General features: G+C 43.4%; 1 protein-coding gene across 50 annotated transcripts in view; it reads right to left on the bottom strand.

Annotated features, from left to right (window-relative positions):
• Positions 1 to 1,183: 1,183 nt before the first annotated feature.
• The window catches only part of Ank2 (ankyrin 2), a 596,100-nt gene continuing 569,823 nt past the window's right edge, over positions 1,184 to 27,460 (bottom strand). For 19 of the 50 annotated variants that reach the window (XM_037207067.1, XM_037207070.1, XM_037207065.1 and 16 more), the window contains 12 exons: positions 21,105 to 27,308; positions 19,540 to 19,614; positions 17,472 to 17,603; positions 16,434 to 16,577; positions 14,606 to 14,864; positions 12,948 to 13,242; positions 9,717 to 9,809; positions 9,154 to 9,237; positions 8,883 to 9,047; positions 7,828 to 8,010; positions 6,563 to 6,654; positions 1,184 to 3,476 (listed from right to left, as the gene is read on the bottom strand). In XM_037207067.1, coding sequence (XP_037062962.1) covers positions 3,293 to 3,476; positions 6,563 to 6,654; positions 7,828 to 8,010; positions 8,883 to 9,047; positions 9,154 to 9,237; positions 9,717 to 9,809; positions 12,948 to 13,242; positions 14,606 to 14,864; positions 16,434 to 16,577; positions 17,472 to 17,603; positions 19,540 to 19,614; positions 21,105 to 27,308 — 7,910 coding nt within the window. In that variant the 3' untranslated portion in view covers positions 1,184 to 3,292. The remainder of the gene's footprint in view (positions 3,477 to 6,562; positions 6,655 to 7,827; positions 8,011 to 8,882; positions 9,048 to 9,153; positions 9,238 to 9,716; positions 9,810 to 12,947; positions 13,243 to 14,605; positions 14,865 to 16,433; positions 16,578 to 17,471; positions 17,604 to 19,539; positions 19,615 to 21,104; positions 27,309 to 27,460) is intronic. The other 31 variants (XM_028856532.1, XM_028856524.1, XM_028856517.2 and 28 more) reach the window with 7 other exon arrangements.

Below are 27,460 nucleotides of genomic sequence, written 5' to 3' on the forward strand. Positions count from 1 at the left end.
TCCACCCCACTGCTAAATATATTTCAGTAAAAGGCCATGTGAGTCACTGGCGTTCATTTTTTACATCGGGGTTTGCACAGAAGATAATTAATCTGGAGGAAATACAGTAGTGTGTTTCTCTTGCTCTGAATGTTCTCCATCAAGCGCCAGGCAAGCCAAGCCCAGTGTGGCAGGAAGGAGGAAACACGGCACAGTAAGCACATGACAGGGATGTCTTTACTGCTACTTTCAAACAGAGAGAGAAAAGCAAACTTCAATACTCTGTTTTCTTAGGGGAAAAAAGCTGTCAGGTAGAACTGTTATGTTAGTTCCAGAAGATCTTGTCAATGAACCAGAAATACCACAGATCTAATTGGCCTGTTAATGTTGTAGTAAGACTTAAACAAACCCATTCAATTTTAAACACTTGCTTTCACTGTACATATACACAAGATACACACACATACACACACATACACACACACAACACACACACAGAGAGAGAGAGAGAGAGAGAGAGAGAGAGAGAGAGAGAGAGAGAGAGAGAGAATATGAATGATGAAGCAGGGGTTTTTTGTTTTTCTTATTCTTTTTAAACTCAAACACTCCGAAGGATTTCAGTTTGGCATATTCCTGCCTTGTCTTCATATAAATATATTCAGTTAATTTCCTGTTCTCTGGCTGCCAAAAAAGAAAGAAAACCCCAGGGCTAACTGCTGTTCCCAAAGTCTCTATCTCACACGCTATCACTTTACAAAAGTGAACCAAATTCCTGTGGCCTTGCCACAAGTGCTGTTGACTAGTCAACAATTCTCCAGTTCTCCTGTCCCCCAAGTCCTCAAAAGCTCCCACCTTTCATTTATCAGATAGCCTCAATATATATATATATATATATATATATATATATATATATATATATGTGTGTGTGTGTGTGTGTATATATATATATATATATATATATATATATATATATATCCTTTTCTTTCCCCATTGAGTAACAATAAGAATAAAAGTTCCTTGGGACTGTGACACGCTAATCCAGTGCACGCCACCATCTGGGCTCCCAGCATATTTATTACTAAATAAAAACACTAAGGAGAAAAGGCAGTTGGTGTGTTTCTGGTGGCTTCTCAGCTACTTCATTTAGTAGCCTCTGATTCTCCTAAAATCAGACCGGGGACAAAGGATGACAGCGCACTGCGGCCACATTTAACACTTGTACATTTTATTTAGTTAAATCAGCCATTGTACAACATTGCAGCTATGTATTGTTAGTGTTGTATTGTTTTCCATTAACTAATACATGCCCTCATAGATATATTCAATTAGTGTTATCACCATGGGAACAAGATGCTGATTCATCAACTGAAAATTCACTTCTTCTCACAGTATTCAAGTTTTTTTTTTTTATAACACAGCAAAAAAAAAAAAATCAAAATCGAAAAAAAGGTGAATAACCATTATGTTGCTACACAGACATCTTCTGCACTGCAAAGAACACAACAGAAAGGCTTTTCATGAGCTCCGGTGAAGGTCTGACAAGATGGCCATGGCCTATCTCCAAAAGGGCTGCCACCTGCCTCTCTTGTTCTGGGTGCCAAAGAATACTTTGTCTCTACTCAACACCCCTCCCCCCTCCAGAAAGTGCTAATGTTGGGGGCTCGGAAGATTTGGCTGATGGGAAGCCTCTCTCCCAAGAAAATTCCTCTCTTGGCAATGCTACTTTAAAGGATGAAGTGCCATTGTTTGTCTTGTTTGTGTTGGACATTCCGAGCAATGAGTCAGTTCTGCACGCAGGAAAAGGCCAGATAGGATCGGAAAAAGTTCAGTCTCAGGAGAGTACACTGTTTTCTTTCTTTCTTTCTTTTTAAATTTTATCTTCATTGAATATACTTTTCTTTAACAAATAACTGATTCAAAACGTATACTGTTTATATGAATATATTTGTGAATATATATATATATATGTTAAAATGCTACACAGCTTCAACCACTAGAGGGATTAGACGTCGGGCACGGGGATCACTCAGACTGTCATTGTCCCTTCTCTGAAACAAACAGAACGTTACACAAATGCACTTCAGTTTCCAAGGGTGTCTGGGTCTCAAATAAATAAATAAAAAAAAATTAATCAAAACCAAATTTTCCAAAGATTTCTCAATCTCGTCTGCAAACTGAAAAGCAGACGTAGCTAGAAAATGAAAGCCCAGAGTGAAAACCATTAGTGTGATAAGAAGGGCTGTGTGTGTGTGTGTGTGTGTGTGTGTTTAATGCCACATGCAGGTATTAAGAGATACATCTGGAGGTGGGGTTAAAAAAAAAAAAAAAAAAAAGAAACCACTCCAACATGGTGACAGCATTTAACATTGTGTGTGGCGCAGAAATCTTGTTTCCATGAATTATCTACAGTGCAGTGGCCAGAAGAACGTACCACCAGTAAGACAGCGTGGTTTGCTAAAGCAGCAATGAACACTGGAAAACTACAGTAGTTATAGCTTTTCAAATACCCTGCCAACGTGTCCAAAATCGAAAACACCTGAAAGCACTAGAACGCCACCCATGCGGCTTCTAGCACCAGAATACCTCATTGTTTCCACCTGCTCGCCTGTGCGCCCTTCTTCCCCTCCCTCAGGGTGGCAGTCGGAGAGCCATCGGCAATGGCTGACCAGTACTAGAGACAGCTCCTTGGGATCAGTCTTCGAGGTTGTGATCCTGCCTTGAGGAGCGGTGGCTACTCTGGAAGCGCTAAGGACATGTCTAGGTCTGAAGTGTCTCTTCCGTAGAATGATATTGCCCTTCAACTGTGTTAGCAATGTCTTAATTGACCATTGTTCAGCAATCTCGAGAGGCTTTTATCTCCTGATGCCCAGTGTGATTATGACAGGCAGTGGTTTAAACTTTACTCTGCTGTTCGTCTGAGAATTTCAGCTATATACATTATGCACGGAGATCCTCGGGAGGATTCCCCTCTTGTCACTTGAAGAAGTCTGCAGGTGAAGTTCTCCTGATTCGTGGATTTTCGTGGAGCTTGTGCAGAAGCAAAGAACAATGGAGGTGCCAGTTCCCAGGTTAGCACGGATGCTCAAAATAGTGGCTACAGCATCCAGAATAAAGGATGCTATCTTTGGTCACAAATTAGCTTATAGTTAGAGAGGGTAAGGGGAGAAGGAAGCAAAAGAAAATGCCGTGTATTTGCCGAGAGTGGAAACGTCTCGGGATCCCAGTAATTAGGCCACTTAGGTCACTCCTGTGAGGAAATGGGAAGTTGCATATTGAGTGGGTGTGTGGTTTCTGGTGAGAACTGGGCAGCTCCTCATTTGGCCTCTTGCTTTGTGCTCTCCTTGCAGAAGTGCCGAAGGAGTTGCTGGAGATCTCTCTGGAGGTCGTCTTGGTCTAGTGCTCCGGGAACATCCTCCAGGTGCTCCAAGTTGATGTGTTTCCCCTGCTGGTCCTTCACCACAGCCCTCTTCTGTGTCCTGGCTTTATTCATTGTTGTCCTATAGGGAGCAGATGAGATCATTAAAGCCTTTGCCTGCATACCCATTCACTTCCTGTCTTACCCTTGCCTCTATTCCTATTAGCTTGATGACCACAGGTAGACAGGTATGTTTCTCACATTTCTCATAAAGGAGGCTCTCTTGTCAGAGATGACTCAGAAAGCTTTAAAAAGTATATTTTGGAACAAGACACTCATTTTTTTTTAATCCTTCAGAAATACTTCAAATAAAGGACACTAGGCCTTTATACATTTTTCTCAAAGAGAAGCCAGGCCATGGCTCAGATTTTGGTAAAGTTGCATTGATCCAAAGATCCTTGTTTACTCTGCAACAATGATTCCAAAAGCACCATTGACAAGTTCAGGAAATCACTTAAAATTCACTCACTTTCCCAGCCCGAATTTTGCCCCAGTTTTGTTTTCCTGGAACATTTTCATGAGACTCAGATCTTTAACAATGGAAATAGTCTACCAATAGATGAGAAAGGGACTTCCAACAGGAAGGCCTCGGAAGCTTCCTTGAGAGTCAGCCAGGGAGGAAAAGGAAATGAGAATGCCTCCCGGGAGAGAACCAACACCTTCTGTGTATCCTCAGGACCGCCAGGTGCTCAACTCCGCCTGCGCATCCCAGCGCGCCAGTCGGCAGCAGGCTGCTTCCTTCACAGCCTCCTCACCCCTGGGGCGCCTTGAGAAAAGATGCTGTAACCTGCTAGTTTAGTTCAGGCTAGTATTTCCTTAGAGTCCCCACTTGAAGATGATATTGCAGTTTGCTCTTTCTCTATCCTGTCTACTTGTGAGAATAAGGCTTCATTCTGCAAATACGTGTTGAGTGCATTTTATGTACTATGTATAGTTATAACAAATAAGAAAAATTGAGCTTAGAGAATTTAAATGACACCCCCACATAATTTTTTTTTTAAACATTAGCTAAGGGTCCAAGATTCCTGAGTCTGGGTCCATAACCAGGGAGCCATGGATCTTCAAATCTAACAACATGGAGGACGATCAGGCATTTTTCTCATGAATTCCCAGTGTTTCGAAGCCAGAAGTTCTAACCATGGTCTTTTTAATCTGACACTAATTTCTAAAACTTTACTTCGGCCAAAATAATTCCAGCTTTCCTCTGGATTCCTTGCTTCCTACCTCTTTCTCTGAGTCTCTCGCTCTCTTAGATACTACATGAGTTATGTTTTCATTTGATGGTGTGTCTAAATTTGTTCCTCTTGAGGGAATGTCCAAATTTGATCGTTGTGGTTGTGATCAGTTTGTGTATTTCTGGCTGCTCCCAGTCATTTCTGCTTGTTTACTCCATAGTAGGCAAATATCTGTCTCTTTCCATTAGGAATCAGGAGAAGGTTCCATCATGCTGGTGTCAGGGGGCAGGCCTACAGGCTGGGACATTTTTTAAAATTTTTCTGCAGATGTTCGTGCCTATGCATGTATATGATACAATGACTTCAGTAGTGTATGAACTCAAGGCTGTGCACCACTGAGTCCCACACTGACTGGCAGTGTGACGGCAAGGTTTCTGTCACTATCTCCAGCTTGGTGTTCACCACTGCAAGGAGACAGGGAGTCAGACTGCTCTCCAGGTCTGTTCTAGTTCAATGATCCCAGGATGCCAAGGTTTACAGAGGCTGTATAGTTCCATCCGAATGAGCAGACAAAAGAGTTCAATGCTCAGAACAGAAGAAGCGTTTTATCTTCAATTCCCATGGCATTTAAAAGCTCTAGGTGACCAATTATGTTCTTCTAAATTCATAGCTGCTGCTGTTTTTTACATTTGAGCAGAAGGCGGGATGGTGGTAGAAGCTTTAATTTTACTCTTTTAATTATTATGTTCCAGAAACCTAAAATAGCCTGGTGGAGTACTGTACATGACCATCTTTCTCCCATTTTCAATGAGATGAGAGGCACAACAATAACTTGGGTTCCCATTGCATCTTTCACTGAGGAGCTGAAAGGTCTGTGGGAGTACTGATGTCTACAATGGTACCAGAGGACCAGGTCTGTGGGAGTACTGGTGTCTACACTGGTGCTAGAGGACCAGGTCTGTGGGAGTACTGATGTCTACAATGGTACCAGAGGACCAGGTCTGTGGGAGTACTGATGTCTACAATGGTACTAGAGGACCAGGTCTGTGGGAGTACTGGTGTCTACAATGGTGCTAGAGGACCCGGGTCTGAGGGAGTACTGATGTCTACAATGGTACCAGAGGACCTGGGTCTGAGGGAGTACTGATGTCTACAATGGTACCAGAGGACCAGGTCTGTGGGAGTACTGATGTCTACAATGATGCTAGAGGACCCGGGTCTGAGGGAGTACTGATGTCTACAATGATGCTAGAGGACCAGGTCTGTGGGAGTACTGATGTCTACAATGTTACTAGGGGACCAGGTCTGTGGGAGTACTGATGCTGACATGGTGCTAGGGAACCAAAGGCAGAGAGAGAGGACAGAGGCAATGCCTAGTTCAGACATCACTTTTGCTATGGGGCAGGCAGCTCACCGTGCCTTGCAGCAGACATCCTCTGAGACACAAGGAAAAGGCTGCTTCCTGCTTGCACATGCTATTACTAGTGCTGCTTTCGGCAACACTCGGTACATTCAGGACCTCGACCTCCAACTCAGACTCTTGTTTCTTGCCACTCCCACGCAGCATCGTGGCACTTGTTAACAGTGAAAAGCAGGTACTATCCAAAGCCACAGAGAGCAAGAATGAGCTGGATATAGTTAGTTGCCAAGTTAATCATTGTGCCATTGATTAGATTTCTCTTCATATGGTCTGCAAATCTATCGACACAGTGGTATTTCCCACCTACTTAGCTCCAACTATATTGGCAATTTGATTGAACCCAGAAAGTCAAATTGCACAAACAAATGTCTCACCCTCACTGTGTCTCAGTATTAATTCCAAAGCATCAGTGGACACACTATGGACAACACACTGACACACCCATGCCTGACCCATGCATTCTCATACAGGGCAGCCAGCAGCTCAGAAGGGCTCTACCCTTCCTTTCTAGCATTAGAAACTACTTGTATCATGTTAGTTGGCCAAGCATCATCACCCAGTGCTAACCCAAACCTCTTAATTATTGATCCATCCTCCTTCAGGATTTCATTCTCTACTAAACTGGGGAAATGGACTTTCATGTGGCTCCCTGTGTAACCCAAAGCCTGAAGTAAGAAAAAGAGAAAAGAAGACTTGACTCACAGACCACAGACTTTCAAGTAAAGCAGTACTAGTTTAATCTGCTGCTTTACTGTTTAGTCTACTGCTTTACTAACTCCAGTGGTACAGAAAGAGGTCTCCGATGGGGCACATAACTCCTATGAGCTCATATGGGTATTGAGTTTCATTTAACAAGTCTTTAAAATTCCATTTGTGCCCAGATATTTTTATACTCATTGTCGAAAGCTTAAAACTAACATCTATGCTTACGGACTTTAAATTTTCCCCCCTTTTTTTTTTGTTTGTTTGTTTTTGTTGTTGTTGTTTTGCCATACTCCTCCTGATTGTGGAGATTTGAATGACAATGAGATGATCAAAGACAAACCGGAAATAGGGTTCAGTGTACAACTTAGACAATTCACTTTTGAACATCCCAAAAGTCAAATGTGCGGTACTCAAAGTATTAAAAGAAAGTTTTCTTTTAATATGCAGATACATTAATATGCTGCTTAACTACAGTTGATAATACTATAATTGTTGTTGTTTTGCTGTTGTTCTACTACCTGGGGAATCAAACCCAGTGTTTTGCGTGAGCCACACAGGCACCCTAAACTATAGCTGTATCCCCAGGTCTAATGTAAGTGCAGTAGAGGGCAAAAATTATAGCATTTTACTTTAAGCATTTAAGATAATTCTGCAACTATTATCTACACTTTTTTTTTTTTTTTTTTTTTGAGACAGGATGCCACAAAGAAGTCCGGGCTGGCCTGAACTCATTTTTTAGCATTAGCTAGCTTTGAACTTGTGGCATTCTGCCTTAGCCACCTCAGTACCAGTGTTACAAACCTAAGCCACCATACCTGGCTTTGTAATTTTAACAGACATATAGAAAATCATGCCCCAACTCTGGAGACTCAGATTCTGGCCCAGCAGGATTGAATCTTAGTAACCTGCATTTTAAGGAGCCCTTTGGGTGACATGAATGAATACCACTGGGCTGAAGAAATATTACTTCACCACACAAATTGTTCGAGAGGAAAATCTGGTCTTTTGAATTATCCTAAGACCTTCCATGAACCTGTGTATGAAATGACACGGTGACAAACACTTTTCTCTTCAAACACAAAGTAACCATGAAATGCACGTCAAAGGAAAACAAACACAAAATGCTTCTATACCTCTTCAAAGTCATCTTTGGCTGAAGGAAGGTCAGTGGCTAAGCTAGAGTCTCCCAGGCTTTTCTCCATCCTTTCTCCATGTACCACTGTTGTTTTAACAACTTTGCTGACTCTACGGCCTTCTACTGGTTCAGCCTGAAACTGCGAGGTACTGGACAAAATGCTGGGTTCAGACAAGGTCACCTAATGAATGAAGGACATACAACAGACAATTCCCAATGGCCAAAACGGAACAAATGATGACATGTCTGTGAAATAAAATGGTTGTAATGTTACCCTCCAAAAAACAAAACAAACAAACAAAATGGTAACTCAGAACATTTCTCATCAATTGATCTATTGAAGGGTATATCACCACAGCACTGAACCAGTTAATGGGACATTTGAATAAAACCTTACCAGTCACATTTCTAAAAGGCTGACAGGTACAATGTAGATCAGCAACCAGGGCTTGATCTCTTTCCCACAGCTAATTTTATTTCCATTGCAACATGAAGATAAAGTCAGCCCTTGAAGGGAGAGCTTGAAAAGCTATGAGAAATCAAACTAGATGACTAGATGGCTTTGTGCCTACAATAATATGATTTTGAAGATATCAATAAATGCAGAACAGTAATGATTTCAAATTATATATTGTATAAGAGAACCAATGTGTGTGGTGGTTTCTTGCCTTCAAACAGGAAAATAAAACAGTGATAAACTGTGTAAAGCACAGAGTTCCAGATTGTAATTTTAAGGACCCTGAGTGCAGAAGTTTCAGACACATATCTAAGTGCCCCTTGGAAGGCTGGTGTGCCAATGAGGCCCAAGCACTACAGTACATTTGGACACAGTCTTTCCATGACACATGCCTGGCCAGAAAATAGATATTTTCTCTTACAGTCTGACTTCGGATTCCTATTGTCATCATCTTTGAATGAAATCCAACACAGAAATGAAAAGAACCAAAGAAAGACAACATACAATGACCACATGAAACTGAGATTCAGCGGGAACCGACACTTTTTTGCCTATGTTCTGTCTTTCTCTACACAGTGAACTTTGGGTGGCCTCACCTCTGACTGCTGGGTGTCACTCTTCAATACCACACGCTTTATCACTTTGGAATAGCTGTCCCCATCCTCGATGCTGACTGGCTCCTGTGGGGTTCCCTGCATCGTTATCTCCTCCTTCTCCATGCCGTCAGAGGATACGTACCGCCTGATGATTTTCCGGGTAACCTGAAACACATTGGTGTGTCTGAGTTTTGAGTTACGGTACCACACTAGTGATAGCATTTTAACAGGAAGTGTGAAGACAGCCCTGTCAAGAGCCAGGGGCCAGTACCTTCTTCACCACGGTGTGTCCATTCTCATCAACATATTCTTCTTCTGTGACGGTTTCTGGGGGTATGTCAGGCATATCATCTCCCTAAACAGTGCGAGAAAAGTGTTACTTAGGTGTCTGGCACTGTCCTGAGGAACTAAGTCCAAGTGCTTTTGATGTGAGGAATGTTAGAAAACCAGAGGTCATGTTGCGAAGTATTGCTGAGATGCAAAATCCTGTCAGTTTGATTAATTAAAAAAAAAATTAAGCAGGTATATTTAAAAAAAAAGCATGCTCAGGAGAATCTCACCAAAGTTAGGTCAAATTTAATCAAACAACAAAAATGAAGAAGCAAGAAGAGAGGCAGGTGGAACCCTAGAAGCCAAATCTTTCTTCTGCGTGCTGGCTCTTGGAGGAGGGCTGCAAACATCCTTGGCTCTACATTGCCTTACAAATGAGACAGGAGGATGGGAGCTGCTTTCCACACATGCACTACCTACGGAGCATGCTCAGCCTGTTGTTCCAGGTGTCTCTGAGCGAAGGACAGAACTGTCCCAACGTGCAGCAACTTAACAAGTGGGTACCTGAATAATCACTCTCCGCCGGACAACCCTGGTAGTTACCATGGCCTCCTCATCAGAGCTGGCCTCCAGCTCCCCTAATTCCTCTGTTAGCTCCTGGTGGAAGCATGTAAGAATCATTGTTTTGGGCTTTATTTTTAATTTAAAAAATTTAATCAAAAAAAATTTTATTTGGCTTTTCGAGACAGGGTTTCTCTGTGTAACAGCCCTCGCTGTCCTGGAACTCATTTTGTAGCCCAGGCTGGCCTCAAGCTCACAGAGATCTGCCTGCCTCTGCCTCCCAAGTGCTGGAATTAAAGGCGTGTGCTACCACCAACAACTTCAAAAATTTTTTCTTGGAGATAGGATCTCACTTGGTAGACCACCCTGGCTTGAGCTTGCAATCATCCTTTCCCAAACTCCTGAGTGCTGGGCTTACAGATGTGCGTCATCGCACCTAGCTGAATCGCTTTGTCTAATTTGCTGTTGAGTGACTTTACCACTGTTTCTTTATTTGTCCATATTATATTCTGAATTTTTATGTAGGGAAATGTTGGTAGAAAATCATCAGGGGAAAAAATACATGTGTTGTGGTCTCAAGCCTCAATAAAAAGGTAGTCTTTTTGTTACCAGAATCATAATGAAATTCTGCGGTCTGAGAGTGGTTGGAGGAGCCACCTGTCAAAACTGGTCCCGAAGAGACAGCTTTTCTCACCTGAGTCCTGCACTTACAACGTTTAAGAAAAGCCGAGTGAAAACACAGGACCGAAGCAGCACACTAAACACTTGTGGTCCATGGACCAGCCTAGACTAGGCAACGAGGCAAGGAATCCTTTTCCTATCCACAGGACAGCTCATAAGTCAAATTTCCTGTAGCTATTAGTTAGTAGTACATTTTCCTGGCATCAAACATTGTAACTTTGAATAATATTAGACTCATTTTTCAGAGACGCTGAGAGAATACTCTCATTTATGAGTCTGACCAAAAGCCAGAGATGAGGCTAGGAACATAATTTTAGATCAGAAAATAAGCCTTAGGAGTCATAAACAGAGTCAATTTTTCCTAATGGAACATGATTTCCTTCCTCCATTCCACTTTTCTCCCCTCCCCTCCCTTCTTCCCTTCTAATTTTTGACAAAATCAAGCCATGCTGTATCCCACACAGGTTTTAAACTTATGATCCTCCTGCATTGATGCCTTCACAGTTACTGGGATGACAGGTATGCTCAGCTTGGCGTGACTTTTTTTTTTTTTTTAAGGGAAAGAGCACACCCTATAGGCTTAATGTCTCAAAACACCCAAGATGTAGCTCTACAATCTTCTTTTCTAAAGAAAAGGATATAAATGAAAAACCAAATTATACATTAATTATACAATCAGGAACCTACTGCTAGCAATGTGGTCAGCAAGAAAAGTAACTAAAATGACATGTTTGGGGTTCACTAATGAAGCATATGAGGGACAATTAGAAATTCACTGAGCTAAGAAGAGGCTGCGCACACCTAGGATGCACAGTGGCTCACCCCAAAACACGTCTGCACAATCCAGATTATATGAAACTTCAGAAGACCTTCAAGTCTGTATTCCACAATGTCTATGGATTTTTTTCCAGTTAACTTTGGTAACTTTTAGCCTGACAGATACACAAAGCCTTTTTCTAGTATTCAATTAGGCCAAGAGCTGGAGATGAGAGTTTTGTGCAAAGACAAGCATGGAATAAAACTTCACTCACTGAACGGCTGCATTCTTTAAGATAAATGCCAGGAGCCAATGCCCGCCCACCCAGATCTCTCCTTATTTTAGGCGTGGTTTTAGATAAAACCTGATCTCAGATGTCACCCTCAGATTCTTTTTGATGGAGATCTTAAGACCAAAGTATGCTGCACTACTTCCTTCCAAATTCAAGTCTTTTCTATAACAAAGTTACTAATAAGCTTTACAATAATTTCTTTTTTTTTCTTTTTTTTTTTTTTTTTCTTTTTTTTTTGAGGCAGGGTTTCTCCATGTAGTTTTGGTGCCTGTCCTGGATCTCACTCTGTAGACCAGGCTGGCCTAGAACTCACTCTGCCTCCCAAGTGCTGGGTTTAAAGGCATGCACCACCACCGCCCAGCACAATAATGTTTTAAAAGACATTTTAGAACATAAAATATTTCTGAAACTCTTACTTTTCAAAAGAAAAATAATTTCTAATTTAATGAAAACCACATTAGGTTTAAGGCAAGCACTCTCACACCTTTGTGGATGACAGTGAGCTAGAAGGAGAGTTAAAATGCAGGCATTTGCTTACACTCCATTCTTCTGGCTTCTTCAGAGAGGGGAGCTGTGAGGAGCTAGGTTGGGGCTGAGGTCTATGGGCAATCTAGACTGTGTTTTGAGAATCCATGGTTTAAAAGCATCTCTTCAGTCGGCCTTGTACCTCTGCTCACAACCTTCAAACTTCACTTTACGACAAAAGATACTCTCTAATGCACTCTCTTGCCACAGGCAGGCATTTGGACAACAAAAGATGTCAACACGTTCAGGCACAAAGTTGTTTTACTAAGTTATTCCTTAAAAAAAATCTGAGGAACCTTAATTTGAAAATTACACTGGCATAATGGCTCATTCGGCAGAGGTGCTTTTGTGGAGACCTGATGAACTGGGTCACCACACTCCATAAGGGAGCAGGAAAGGACCAGCTTTGACTTCCACACTTGCACTGTGGTGTGTACAATGTATATACACACACAAACTCAACTCCTCCCCACACACTAATTTTTTTTTAAAGAAAGTTATATGTTTTGCACTGCGGGAAGTTTGGGCTGTGAGCATAACCACCCCAGATATGCCAGAGAGAGATCTCATCTCCTGATGATGCACACATCCTGCTGGTCCAGCATCACATTGGCAGACTTTCAGTAGATTTGCTCATCAGCACCATCACACATAACTCTACTAGTTTCTCAAAGCTCTGCCCCACTGTTGTCTTACTACGGGTCATTTTTCTTAGCAGAAGGATTTTCCAAGATGAAATCAGGACTTACAGTCCAACAGATAACACTGGAACTGTGGACTAGTTCCTCTAGATTTCCAAGTTCTCAGACTGTCAAAGCTTAGGAGTTTCCCATGTCCCAGTTTAACTTATCTGATAAGCCTTTTTAGTTTCAAAGTAAAAATAGAAAAATAAAAAGAACCATCAACAGAAACAGAAGCCAGAAAGCTCTGGAACTTCGGCACAGGGGAGGAAGGACACAGCAAGGAAGAAAAGCCAGACCTTTTGAAAGGCCACGTCATCATCATCATCGCGTCTTTCCAAGACCTGTGGCTGGTCATCTGCTGACTCCACTATCACCAGGCTGGTCTTCCTTGGAGAACTCTCCTCTTTGGGCTCAGGAGCCTCCTCGGGTTCTTGCACAATGGGAGAAGAACGCTCACTGGTCACTGGGGTCTGGAGACAAGTCTTTGCTTCCTCAGGAGGGGAACTGATGTCCTCAGGAGTCTTACAGAGAGAGCCAGGAACTGCTGTGGCCTTTTGAGTCTCTGCTGCTTCTGTTCCTGGTGTTGTCACGCTGGAACAGAGAAAAGTCCATTTGCAACTCAAGAGCATTGGAAGGGAAAATGAAATTTCTCTTCGTGCTAGCCAAGACCATATGTACTCAAGCATGCACACAGAGAGAGCTGCACATACACAATAAATGTGAAAAAAAGTAAGTTTTACATAACAAATATTTATAGATAATGCTTTTGAAGAAAGCAAGAAAATTTAGCAGAATGAAATAAACCTGTGTTGATGTAGTTAGTGTAATTACAAGCATAAGTGAACATAGTTGTATGTCTATTATTTGATGGAAGGACCTGTTGACACTGGCACTTTCTGGCAGTGTGCAGTAACTCCTGTGCAGCCTTTCAAAACCTCAGATTGGAAATAAGAACATCCTTTCCCTTTTCCATTCCTTGCTCTGTATCCAGCAGTTGTCTGTCCTGCCGCTGAAAACAAATGCCCTGAATGCCTCTCTGATAGTCCTGGTCTTCCCACATTTTACTCTCTCCATCTTTCTTCTCTTTATATTTCTGTATGCTCTCCCTCGGACCCTATGGGCAGGTAAAGGAAGAAGGTGCCTGCGAAGAAGAAATTATTTCATATCTCTTTCTTCTCATGTGCTAGTGAACAAGAGAACGAAACTCAATGTCAATGGAAGTACTGGTCTGTCAGCTCTTGACACACTAAGGTTGCTTCTTCTGAGCTGTTTTCCTTTCCTGGATAGCTCATGTCACTCAGGCAGCTCTCTCCTTTACCTGGTAAAGTTCTGAGCTAAATGACTCTCTAGGGCTTCTTTCAAGCAGGCAATCCCTCCCTATCCTTACTCTACCTCCACTCTGTCTCAAACTAATGGTATTGCATTCTGTTTGCATGAGTGATACCACACTGATGTTTTCATACTTAGATACTACATAGCTTTGCTGAAGTACTCATAGGCTGCCATTCCTGCACCATCACTGGTCAAACGCCAAGGCAGCCATGGCACCATGTGGAAGCATTCCAGTGAGTTACAAGAATCCTACAAGTAGTGACTATGGCTCGCAAGGAGTATGCCGCAAAGGTGATTCACTGTCTTATCGTTGGCCCCTGACCCTATTAAATAAGTAACATGTGTGTAATGTTTATGGTATCTAGATGTGGAGATGAAGACTTGGAGCACTTTGGAATTGTTCAAGGTCACAGAACTGGAAGCTGGTCCAGGTAGGATGGTGCCATACAATACCATCACAATTATGTATCTTGACTGTTCCGGTTTTTCTATAGCCCAGCTTATAGTGAGTGACACATGAGTCACTGTGAGATTATTGTTACTTTCCCATGTCAGACCACTCTCCCAGTCACAGTAGCATTTCTTTGTCGCTGCATTTCACAGACTTTCTTCTGAAACTCACTAGTATTCCTGCTGGTCTTGCATTTTCCCTGAGAAATCTTGTGGAACTGGTTCCTGGTGCGTTTGGGGAGAGAGTGCTGCTGCTGGGCTGTCCCCCTCGGTTTTGGGGGTGCAGTCCTGAAATGTGGAATAACCGACAGAAATGTCTTCTTCCGAGACCATGGGTGGGTGGTCGCTGGACTCGCTTTCTTTGGAAGCCACCTGCCCCTCTTTCTGCCTGTGCCGGGCAGCACAGAGCTCCTCCTGAAGTACTGAAAAGCCTGAAGGGAAGAACAATTGAACATGTTTAGGAACCTCCCTTACACGAGGGGTCTGTTTGGTAAGGACTGCGGTATTCCACACGCTGCTGTAGGAGCGTTTGCTAGAGAGATGAACACGTTGCTATGCCGGACTTAGTGCTGACCACTGAGATGAGACCAGGGAAGACACGTGGTGACGGGGCCACAGGTGCCTGTTGGTGAACTATGCCTCCTTAGTGCTAATGTGTGTGAAGGAGCCCTAAGGATAAGCAGGCATCTCCTGTGACAGTCAACTCATAGAGTTTAAGTGGAAAGAAGAATCTGTAACACCTTGTGTTCAGGACTCCTTTTAGGTGGAAGCGTTTACGTGGGGCTAAGGAATTTTACTACGTCCAGAGCAATGGTGAGTCACTGAGAGACCTAGTGGAGCCAGGATATGGAAAGGAGATGAAGAAAATATCTGAATTGAGTTTGGGGAAAAAAAGATGAATTATTTTCATCATATGCTACTAAGGTGTGAAGGGATTTAAACACAGAGAAATTGGTGACGAGGAAAGAATTACTGCATTTTACAAGATGGACTGGAGTAGCATACAGAGGTCTCAAGAGAAGAGGAGGGAAGAAGAAGCAGGACATTCTAGCCTCTCTCTTGAAGAGGCTTCCTACAGAATGGACAGAAAAACAAAGCAGACACAGGGAGGGGGCTACCCAGCTCAGAAGAGCTATTCAGTTTCTTGTTCTCTCAAGGACAGGGATCTTAAAATGTAATGGCATTGGCCATGGTTCCAACTATAAAAGTCAAATGGTTATTTGTAGGAGTGAAGCCCTTGATTAGATAGAGGATGAAATTCAGCACGAAAGAAGATGCAAATGAGGGAATTTAGTGTATTGTGGCAGGAAGAAAGGCAGAGTGTGTATGTATGCTCAGACATCACATTTTGGTAGATTTTATGCTGAAAAGGTGTAGAGATTTACTTATAATCCTATGTTTCTAGGAAATCTGAAGTATGCTCATCAAGTAGGAAAAAATAGGGGGAAGAGAAATGTTGAGGAAGATTCGAAGGAAGAAGTGAAAGTAGGAATCAGAGGGGAGGGGTAGAAGTCAGAGTTGGGAAAGAATGGGGGAGGAGAGATGAACTGAAAACAAGTGATAATGAACTCAGTAGAAATGAACATTTGAAGGTCATAGAACCAGTGGCCAAAGGCTCCAGTGGGTCTGAAGAATTATCAGTTCAGAAATAAAGAAGGAACTGGGATGTCTAAGTACCATAGTGCTTAGGAACCATATAGCTACTGGTAATAATGTCTTGTTGCAAAACATAAAAGTCAGTGGTTAAAGTAGATCAAAAAAAAATATAAATAACAGAAGTGTTCTTCAAAGAACTGAGGAAAAAGGAACTGGAGGGGCCATCCATGGTAGGAAGACAACGGAGAATGAGCAGAGGCAGTACCAAGTGGATAAGGAGAGAAGCTCACATGGCATGGAAGTAAATACATCATCAACAAAGGCTACAGTCTGTTGCCTTAAAAAATTTAGGCAGTAGGCCCAGCTCCTCCATCATCCCCTACCCCCAAGAAACATTGCTTGACCTTCACTGTTGTCCAGTACAATGGTCTGCTCCATTTCCGCATAGCTGTGGCCCAAGCGCTCCTGGAGGGGTTCTGTGTTGGTCTCCAGGAGATGTACAATATCCATCCTGTTGATCTTGGTGAGGCATTCAATGAGGATAGCATCTGAGACATTAGACAAAAGCAATCCTTACATGTGAGAGGTACTCATTCTAGGATCTCCTTCATTCGGTTGCCTTACTAAGTTCTTGGTACTTATACCAGAACCTGACGAAGCCTAACTAGGTCCTTTGTAAATAGAGGCAAATGGCAATGCATGGACCATCCATACTACAAACCCTGAAGGCAGAGTTGCCAGGTAAGACACAGGGCACAGCCCAATCTGGATTCGAGGTCAAAACAAAGACTTGAACTATATCTCAAATACTGTGTGGAATATGTTTATATTAAAAGATATTTGTATTTAAGTTCAATCGAGTACCCTCCTGTTTTTATTGGCTAAGTCTGTCAATGCTGCTAAAAACAGATGTGGGAAAAACAAACAGTAAGAGATAGGAAGGCAGAGCTTCACAGAGACACGAAAGGAAGGGCTGACGCTGTGTGGTGGCCATGGTCCTTCTCATTTCCCATTTTATTCCACAGGGTAATAATCATATCAGTCATCATATAGAGTATCTACTTGGTTCCCTTTCTCCATTCCTAGAGAGGAATGGGAACATGAACTGCAGGCAGTACACGACCCATAAACAGTTACAACCACACAACTGTGCTCATTAACCAATACTTAGAAACTGTTAGGTCTCGGTGAACCTTCCATTGGCAGCTGGTACTGGTATCATTTCCAAACGCTTGGCACTGTTCACAAACATACCATGCAGGATTTCTCATGGGACAAGATTATTCTTTAAAAGGACGGCAGCTTGTTCGCCTCCACTGACAGCGGTTCTTAAAATTGATGGCTTTTGACAATTTACCTTACCGATTGTGTAAGAATGGGATCATTGGGTAGTCCACTTCCACCTCAGTCCAACATCTCAACCTTAGCATTTTCCCACCTACCTGTGGCATGCTTCCCATCCCTCTCCAGCCAGTACTTCAGCAGGGCATGGCTCTGGTCTTGAAGGGAGTTGGGATTCTCAATTCGAATTTGGTGAATTTGCTCCTCAGTGAAATCCAGTTCTCTTGCTAATTCTAAAATAACAACAACAAAATGCTTCATTGTCAACACACTGACTTCAGGTTTGAGTCTCCACACCTTGCTTCATTATGTGTAAATAACATGGTCTTGTGCTGCTAAGAGCATCTGGATTAAAAGTGACTCATACTCACCTTTGATATATTAAGACTAGCAATCTCTTCCCCTTAAAATTGGATATAGAATTCATTACTGCCTTGTAGAAATAAAAAAGGTGAAAGAATGATGATAAAATGTAAATGGAGATCAGATTATTATCACTTGTTTAGATTTTTAATCAAGATAATGAAAAATAAATGACTGAACAGGAGAAACAGAGCATTTCACACTTTTATAGATTTTTAACTTCTACAAATCCCATTTCTGGAAACGTGTACAAACATTTGTAGTTAATTTATAGTGATCAAGTATGTTCCTTTCTTAATTTGATGTCCATGAAGGAAAGGTCTGTGAAACATTAAACTGGTGTAGGGCAGAAGTCAAAAGGATTTTATTTTAAGCTGGGCATAGTGGTGCACACCCTGAATCCCAGCACTTAGGAGGCAGAGGCAGGTGGATCTCTGTGAGTTTGAGGCCAGTCTAGCCTACATAGTGAGTTCCAGGATGGTCAGAGCTACAAAGAGAAACCCTGCCTCAAATGTACCTCCTACGAAAAGTTTCTTTATTCTACTATTAACATTCTATATGAATATTTGATGCTTATGCATGTTATTGTAATGCATAGGTATGTATTTATGTGTAAAAGCAATGACTTCTACTGTCTACCTGGTTATCTTTCAATATTAAAAATATCCTTGACATAGTAATTCTGTTTTAGAGATGTAGCTCCTTTTCCTTTGCTCTTATTCTGGTTGGTTATAAGGTTTACATTTTTGCCAGCTTTATAATTAACACATAGTATGTGTGGATACATACATATTCAAGGAAAGTAATACATATCTAATATGCCAACCAGGGATATTTTGGTATCATTCTCTCCTCTAAATCCTTGTATCTTGTCTTTCAATATTATTCTAAAATTACCAAATGTGAGAAAATGGCTTTTCCTACTGCTTACAGTCATTTATTCAAAATGATCAATCATCTTTGAGAATAGATGGGTTCTTATTCTCTTCCCAACCTTTAAGAAACTGATAGAAGAATAATAACTTTGCACTGTTTGTCTCAGTGAAGCATATCCAAGTGATACTTAAGAAAGTTAATCAGAGTTAAAAATAATAAATATGAAAGCAAGCTAGGCTCTAACATTGCCTAATATTAAGTTCACAGGCAGATGAAAATAAATTTTAAAATTATAAATCATGATTTGTAAATAACAGTATGGATAGTAGAATTTGCTTTCTGTTAAAAAATTACTGAACATACACTCTATGTTTCAATGCCCCTACTTCAAAAAAAATTGATTCAACATGTCATTCATGTGTGTTTTAACACTCACCCAAAGCACATGTTTTTACTATGAAGACACCTAACATCCAACATCAAAAATAAACAGCCCTGGTGACATCTCAAATATTATAAAAACTGCCAGGCATGGTAGCTCACAGCTGTATTCCCAGCACTGGGGCAGGGGTATTACCATTAGTTTAGGCCAGCTTAAGGTATATAGTGAGTTCCAGGTTGGTCTGGAACCTGTCTCAGGAAAACAAAAACAAAAGATTATAAAAATTGAACATAAAATTATGTGAAACCTGGGCATCTTCCCACAGCTTAGCTGACTGTAAGAGGATGGAAAAATGGGCTTATTCTCAACATCTTCAAATCTAAAGTTCTAAATTCCAGAACTGCCGAGAACCCCAAGTTCAGGCTGTACCATTAGCTATTGCAGTCAGATTTTTCAACTCATAGATTTTTTTCCTCACACTATTCCTTATAGTCTTCCTCAGGAAAAACAATCTTTTTAAAGGACTGTTATTGTAGAAAACTAATTACCTGTCCAGCTGAAGCCAAGATGATCAGCAATGTAAGCTAGCCTTTCTTCAATCCGTTCCTGCTCATCTTGGGGATCTACAGAAGGTCAAAAACAGAATGGCCAAAGAGTATCTGGGACAGTAAGGGAACCACAGTACTGATCATCCAAGAAAGGAAGTCACTTGACCAAATATCTGATAGTTGCGCAAATTAGCTATCATGGTTCAGGTCATATGAAGTGGTGTGTTTTCTGATTTCTGAGGGTAGAATGGGGAATGAATCCCATGTGGTGACTCATGAAAACCACCTGCTTCCACATCCCTTTAATGAAGACTAATCACCGAACAGAACGTCTAGTCATCTCAGGGCTTTCCTTTTACCTTTTTGAAAAAGCTGCGCACGAGAGCATACTCATTTTGCACATGAAACACCAGAAAAATCACACAAAGGAGATATAAAAGTAGGGTAACTGGGTGGGCTCTACTATTCATGCCTGTGGAGGTGTCAATCACCACCAGGTCCTGTCTGAAAGAAAGCACTGAGAATTATCTTAGTCATGGTCGGACTGACCAGCACGGCCAGGAACAACACTGTTCTAATGACCTTGGAAGAAGGCAAGATAAAGGCGTTTGAACTTTGTATGTCATGCTGGTGTGATATTTGCTTCTGAGGCGAAGTTTCTGGTGGCCTGTTGCTAAGTAAAGACATACCAGTTCTCACTCTCACAAACTAGAATTCATCCTATTCCCTTTTAACTACTGTAGATTGATGGGCGGCTACAGGAAATTCTATATCTCACACCTTTAGGAATAAGTCTTCATTTAGAGATGGTGGAAGCCTGCAGGTTACCTCTCAAAGCCACCCATGGTTTCCTTTTTTTTTTTTTAAATACAATTCCAGGAGCCATCATTCCCTCACATCGTGCAAAGTTTGAGATTTTGTTGTCTGCTGCATCTCGTCTGAACACTTTCATCATCCATCTACTTCACACATCGAAAGTAGATTTTTACCTTCGGTTTGTTTGCTTAATTTGGTTACCATGGTATCTGAAAGGCAACCTCTCTGAATTAACAAAACAGAGCCACAATATTTAGAATTTTAGGATGTGAGCAATCTTTTTGAGCAAAGGGCTCCCTGATCATGACAGAATTGAATGCACCAATTATTTAAAGTTCACAAAGATAAGAAATCAAAGCACCGAGTCCGTGTGCTATGAACCTCAGATGCTCATGCGTAAAAGCAAAGAGTATTTAACTTGAGGCTAAGCCTGGGACTTCAGAACAACAAAACTCAAAGCTTGTATGGCTTTACGTGCAGCAGCTAAAGAGAGGCAAAGTCCCCCGTTGCTTGGTTATGTTTATGTTTTTGATAAGCATTCTCATTACTCAATCTTGAGATTGTTTCACAGACAAGAGTATACAGAAAAAGCACGAAACACAAAGGGCTTACACAAACACATTAACCACTACAGAAAGCTTAAAGAAAATGAGACACAAATCACAAAATAAAACAAACGTTACAAAAAAAGAATCTCTATCAAATTTATGACATGCGTAGCACAGGGAATCCCAGTGGCTGGCAAATACCTTCAGCTCGGTCATGGCCATTTTCATCAGGGATGCGTTCAATCATAGTCTCAATGGACTCATCCCAAATGGGCCTTGTGTCAAAGATGTCCTCAGGAACTGAATGCTCAGTCTCAACAGGTGGCAGATTCTCAATGACTGACACTTCTAGGGCACTACTACTTTCGTCATCTGAAGGTGGCTCCTGCTCCCTTTCGGACTGTGTGAGCCTGTCCACTAATTTGGAAGCCTCATCACTAATCTCCTCAAAGAACTCTATGGAGTTTCTATAAAGGTCAAAGAAATGCTCCCTACTCTCTTTTGTGGGGCTCATGCCTGTCCTGCTGGAAGGCGGGGTGCTTCTGCTCTTAACTGGCAATCGGGATGCAAACAGCTTTGGTTTTGTGGCCCCCTCTTCGGATTCTGAGTCAAACCCTTCTGCCCTCTCCCTGCTCTCTGTTTCTGTCTCAATGTAACTTCTGGCTTTTACTGGGCATTTCATCTTAGCATCCAAAGGACTAGCATCTGATTCAGATTTGCTTCTACCATCTGGTGCTCTGCTTAGTGTGCCCTGTCCCTGGGGAACAGCTGTCTTCTGGAGAGATGTGTCTGGATAGGAGAGCTGCCACTCAGGTCTTTGGGTGGGTGCTTTGATGGGGATTTTGGACTTTGGTTTTGCTTCATCGTCCTTACTTTCCTCATCTATACCAGATGGGAACTCATCAGAAAATGCGCTCTCATCCTCCACCGATGGAGGGATTAGGCCTGAAGTAGGGAGAGTCCTTACAGGAATTGGAGGTTTGCTTTCAGCAGAAGGCACATTTTCCATGGGTGCAGTAGGGATCTCAATCACAGACTTCTGTTCCTCTGGAGAAGAGTCTGGGGTCTCATCATCCCGATCTGAATGAACAGACCTAGTGACTGTGTTCAAGTCCAACTGAACAACAGGTTGAGGGGAGGCAGGGCAAGGCTTCTGCTTCACAGTGCTAAGAGAAGACATGTCACTCAACTGCATGGTAGGGAGGTCCTCGACTGCTGTGGATACAGCCTCTCTTGTGGGCATTTCCGAGGAAGCTGAAACCATCACTTGAGAGTCAAAGTTATGATCTGAGGCAGCTGTCTCCTCTATTTCCTCACTCACATCATCAGGAAGTAATTCTCCCTCATCATCCATGGCTTCTTTGGATTCTGAAAGTTCCAGTGACTCGTTTGTGTTTTCCAGCTGTGGCAGCTCAGCCCCTGTGGCCCCTTCGGAGAGAGTCTCTTCATTGGAATCTTGACCAATCTGGAAAAAGTGCAAACTTTCATCCGCATAGGACCGTTTGGTCATGTCGATGGCACCGCTTCGGGTCATCTCAAACAACTTTCCTTCCTGAAAGAGGAATGGGTTCTGTTCACTTGTTGGGGTCCCCTCCTCGGTGGGAGTCCTAGCTGGAGTGGTATCGGGAGTGGTGCCCTGTGACTGTCTGTCTACCATCAAGCCAAATATCTTCTGCTCTTCCTCTTTCACCCGAGCTTCAAAGGCTTCGTCATCTTCACGGATTTCACTCCAGGAGTCAGAATCCACGTCAGTTTTCGTGATGATGACTTTGCTCACGTGCTCGCCAATGACGGCTGGTGCATTTGGTGTAGTGGGGGCTCCCGAGGAGGAAGGACCATTTGACTGCTGCATGCCCCACAAGGTACTGTTTTGCTCGGGTTCAGTTTCCAGGTCATGGCTCTCAAAATTCGATTCTTGGCTGGAGACGGTTCTGCTAGAGGAGGCTGCCCTTACAACATCCTCAGCAGAGGACCTGATGACAACAGAATACATTTCAGGTGAACAAACAACTGTGGTACGACATGTATCCGTTTGTATTTTGCTGTCCTCCCCAGAGAAAAACGATGAGGAAGGAACATTTTCATAGGGGCTGGTTATCTGAGGATCAGAATTTTCATCAGTCTCAGCTAAATCAGACATTGGAACGTCCATGGCAAACCTATCTGTCTGAGTTGTGGTAGATGAGTCTTGAGCGGGATAGTCGTTTGACCTGCTCTCCCAAGTCTGATCAGTTATTGCGACCTCTACTTTTCCAGTGGAAGATGGAGAGGGTATTTCTTCAGCTGATTCCTTTCTTTCAGATACTACACAATGAGACAAAGAAGACAAGGAAGAGCTTCCACTGGGAAGATCTGCTCCTGTAGATTCTACCCCAGAAGGATCAAGCTCTCTTCCTTTTGGGTCATTTTCACAAGTATCCTGGGGAGCCAGTGACCCTTTATCCATGGCCAGCTGCTCATCAGCATCATTAGATGTTGGGCTCTGAACCCCTAGGGAGGCAAGGGGGGCTGAGTTGCTAGGACTCACAGCCTCACAACCGTGGCCATCACAGGTATCTGACTGATGAGTCTCTCTGTCCAGATCATCAGAAGACCTATCAACACCATCAGTAGAACGAGCCTGACTGTCTTCAGCTAAATGAGATTCGCAATCTTTGTCTTCTTCTGAGTTACCCGGCTCTTCTTGAGTCTCCTCATTCATCTTGAAAGTGTACTGTTTGGAAACTATAGGCTGGAACTGTGATTCTTCGGGGCTGGAATTAGAGTCTATGCTGGATGGGAGGGGAGATGGAGGTTGCACTCGAATAACTGGCTCTGTCAGAAGTCCTGAGTCAGCACCTTTACTCAGCTGGGTCAGCTCAGGTTCACTTTCAGAGGAGGAAGACGCTTTTCTGCTCTCCGAAGTCACCACAACAGGGACTGCACTCTCATCATCCATGCTCTCCGTCTGTTTCTGTTCATCCATTTCTACCGAACAGTCAGCATCAGGATCCGAGGCCGAAGAGGATCCATCTTGCCTGGGTTCTTTTTTGTAATCCCTTTTCTGCTTTGCTTCTTGCTCAAGTTCATCAAATGTTTTAATTTTGGTTACCATTTTGAACATTTCCTCTTCTGGTGTGAACCTCTTTTTCTCCCCATTTTCAGAGTCCTCCTCCTCTGCACATTCATGAATCACAGCTGGTTTGGGTGTACTTGAATCTGAAGCCTTGGGTGTGACCTCATAGCTAACTTCTTCAGAGCTGGGAGTGTCAGGGGAGAGGGGGCTTTTCCCTGAGCTCTCCATGAGTGATGTCTGTTCAAGACTATCATCCTCAGCACTGCCATCAGGGTCTCGGAGCAGCCGAGAACGCATGGAAGCCACTTCAGCAACAAGATCTGTTTTGGCAATAGCTGCAGGGAGAGGAAAGTGACTTGGGAGAATTCCTGCTTTCATTTTAGGCTCAACTGGGCTGCTTTCAAGGGAGTCCCTGCAAGGAGACTCTTTTAGAGGACTTGGTTCGAGAGAATCGGGAGTTTTATGTGAGGAGTTATCTTCCAGCACAGGGCTGGCTTCTAAAGAGTCTTTGTGGCTCACTGCTAATGATTCATCAGCCACTGGGCTGAGGACCTCACTATCCCGGCTAGGGAGTGGAAGTTCTAACCCTTGGGGACTTCTAATGGCTCCCTGGGGCTTTGGTTCTGTGCCCTCACCTGTCTTCACAGAAGCATCAGATGGTGGGAAAGCCTTTGTCACCTCGGAGGGAGTAGTGGATTCCTGAGTGTCACTCTCTGGTTCTGGCCTAGAACCTGAACTAACAAGGGGGAGCTGACTTTCATCACAGGACCCTTTCTGAGTAAATGCCTGGCACGTTTCATTTGCTAATGGTACACTGTGGCTGCTCGGGCAACCATCTTGTTTGGAGCATGCATCTTGGGAAGGGTCTTGGGTGACCTCCTTCTGAAAATGCTCAGTAGAAGGCTCTGAACCCCCCGTGACCACAGCACCTTGTGTTTCAGAACTATCGGCAATGTCTTCCGTGATAGGAAGCTCTTTTTCTGAAGGAATTTCGGCGGGTGTTTCTGCCTTGGCTTCCTTGATCTCTCCAATTTGTTCCTCACTTTTCTTTGGTGAGAAAGACAGACTCTCTGGACTTGTCTCGGGCGTTTCCGCTAGGCCCTCATGCTTGTAGCTCTCTTCCGAACTGATCTGGGGGGTGCCTTCCATCAGGCTGCCACAGGGCGAGCCTGCTACCACTTCCTGTTTCAGGCTTTCAGAACTGCCACCCATAGCGCCGCTCTGCAAAGACAGAGCTGGAAGGAACTCATCTTTCATGTAATCGAGTGGGAACGTTGTGTTGAAAGGACTCGTGATGACTTGGTCTAAGTGAACCTGAGCCTTTTCTGTCTCCTCAGTGAGGCGGAATTCCTGGTATTTGTCATTGTCTTCTAACTCTTGCTTGATGATGTCAGAAAAGTCAGTGGAGGTTTTCCTGTCGGGGCTGATCTGAAGGTCCATGTCTCCTTGCTCATCTGCCATCTTGTCTTGAAGGGTCTCACTGCCCCGACGGCTTTCTTCTGCTACCACGGACGGAACCGGCTCAGGGGTTTTAATAATGGGGGCTTTCTCAAACTTTTCTCTGACCGGATCTTCTGTCCTGAGCCCAACAGTGATGGTGGAGGAACGGAATCGTCTGGATTCGGAGGCTGCTGCCACTGGAAATCTCTGGCCACGCTTGGTTGTCTGATTTTCTACTCTCTGGGTTACTGTGTGCCCCTTTTCTTTCTCGACTCGAGTCTTACTTTTGTCTTGGGACTGTTTTTGCTTTGCTGCTTTGTGCTCAAAGAGTCCTGTTTTGTGTTTAGATGGGTCCTGGCCTGACTGGAAAGCTTTCATCAGCTCCCGGACAGACATTGTCTCCTCGATTCGTTCTGTTTTGGAGGTGGGAGAGACAGGGGGCTGCTTTTCTGCCTTCCCGGGTGACACAGGCAGGTGCTTCTCATTTTTCCCTGCAGTCGACACAGGTGCCTGCTTCTCTGAGGTTCTCGCAGAAGGTGAAACTGGCAAGCGTTTTTCCGTCCTTCCAGGGGACACTGGAGGGTGTTTCTCTGTCCTTCCAGATGATGGTGCTGGTGGACGCTTGTCTGTTTTGCCTGCAGGTGACACAGGTGTGTGTCGGTCCGTTTTTAGAGATGACACAGGGGAATGCCTTTCATTTTTTGTTGAGGGGGATCCAGGTGACTGCTTCTCAGCTTTACCTGATGATACTGGCGAATGTCGTTCGGTTTTTGCCGAGGGCGACACTGGTGAGTGTTTCTCGGTTTTGCTTGATGGTGACACTGGTGAGTGTCTTTCCGTTTTTGCAGAGGAAGAAAGGGTAGAGTGTCGTTCAGTTTTAGAGGAAGGAGAGGACTTTGAAGAGGGTGACACAGCCGGGTGTGTCCTGGGCGTGGTCTTTTTAGGCACATCCTCTTTGCCTTTGACTCTGACCGGCAGCTTGCTTCGACCTTTCTGCTCGTCTTCTACTCGCTTCTGAAGAGCCTTTACTTTGTCCTTTATGGAACCGATAGGAGTTTCTTCTATCAGAGGAGAGGTGGCCTTGGCCGTGGGAAGGGGTTCGGGGGCGAGGCCTCGCTCTTCATCCACCGACTCCTCTGAACTACCTTTCCTGAGTTCAGTTGTTTCTTCGCTGCCTTGGGAACTCTCCTCTTTCTGTTTCTGCTTGTCTTTGAGTTTCCTCCGAACTGGCTTTTTTATCACCAGGCTGGGTTTGGGCTGCTTCTGGGCACTCTGCTTCTCCTCTGCTGACACAGCCTTCCCTTTATTGCTCTCAGAACTCTTGCCAACAGCTGAAGCCTGACTTGTCTCCCCTGACTTCTCTCGAACTGCTTGTGGCTTCTTTTCGTGAGGAGAAGTGTATGAATTGAGGTCATCTGTAAGGTAGTTCACTAACTCAGTGGAGTCCTTGGCTGATTTGACCTTGGTCTCCCTGTCTACTCTGACTTCTATACATGGCTGCTCAGTGATTTCTACAGGTGCATGTTGCTTGGCCTCTTCGATTTCCTCATCACTGACTAGGACCCATTCCTCTTCTAGCTCCTGCTCAGACTGAGAACTCTGTACTCTGCCTTCGTCTCTCACGCAGGTTCCACTTCTCAGGATTGCATTCACTTTCTCTAAGTCCTCCTTAACTCTCTCAACAATTTCGAACGGTTCACCTGGTTCTTCTTCAGCGGCCTTGGCCAGCTCCTTCACTTTGATAGAACCTGCCTTATCAGACACATCTGTGGTCAAGATGGCAGTCATTTTGATCAAGTCTTGTTTCATCTCAGAAACTTCAGAGAGCAAGTCCGGACTTGCTAAGACAGGAACTTCATTAACCAGGTGGCTTTTCAGGACAGATGTTTCTGATGACTCTGTCCCATCATCTTCGATGTGAATGAAAAACATTGAAAGTAAAATGGAAATCAAAAAAGATATTGGCAAATGTAATCAGGACCAAAACAACACAGCGTCTTTTCCTGGTGGTGGAGGGGGCAACAGAATGGGGATGGTGGATCCACAAGGTCTCAAGGAACAA

The sequence above is a fragment of the Peromyscus leucopus genome, chromosome 6 (genome assembly GCF_004664715.2).
Source record: "Peromyscus leucopus breed LL Stock chromosome 6, UCI_PerLeu_2.1, whole genome shotgun sequence".
Taxonomy (NCBI): domain Eukaryota; kingdom Metazoa; phylum Chordata; class Mammalia; order Rodentia; family Cricetidae; genus Peromyscus; species Peromyscus leucopus.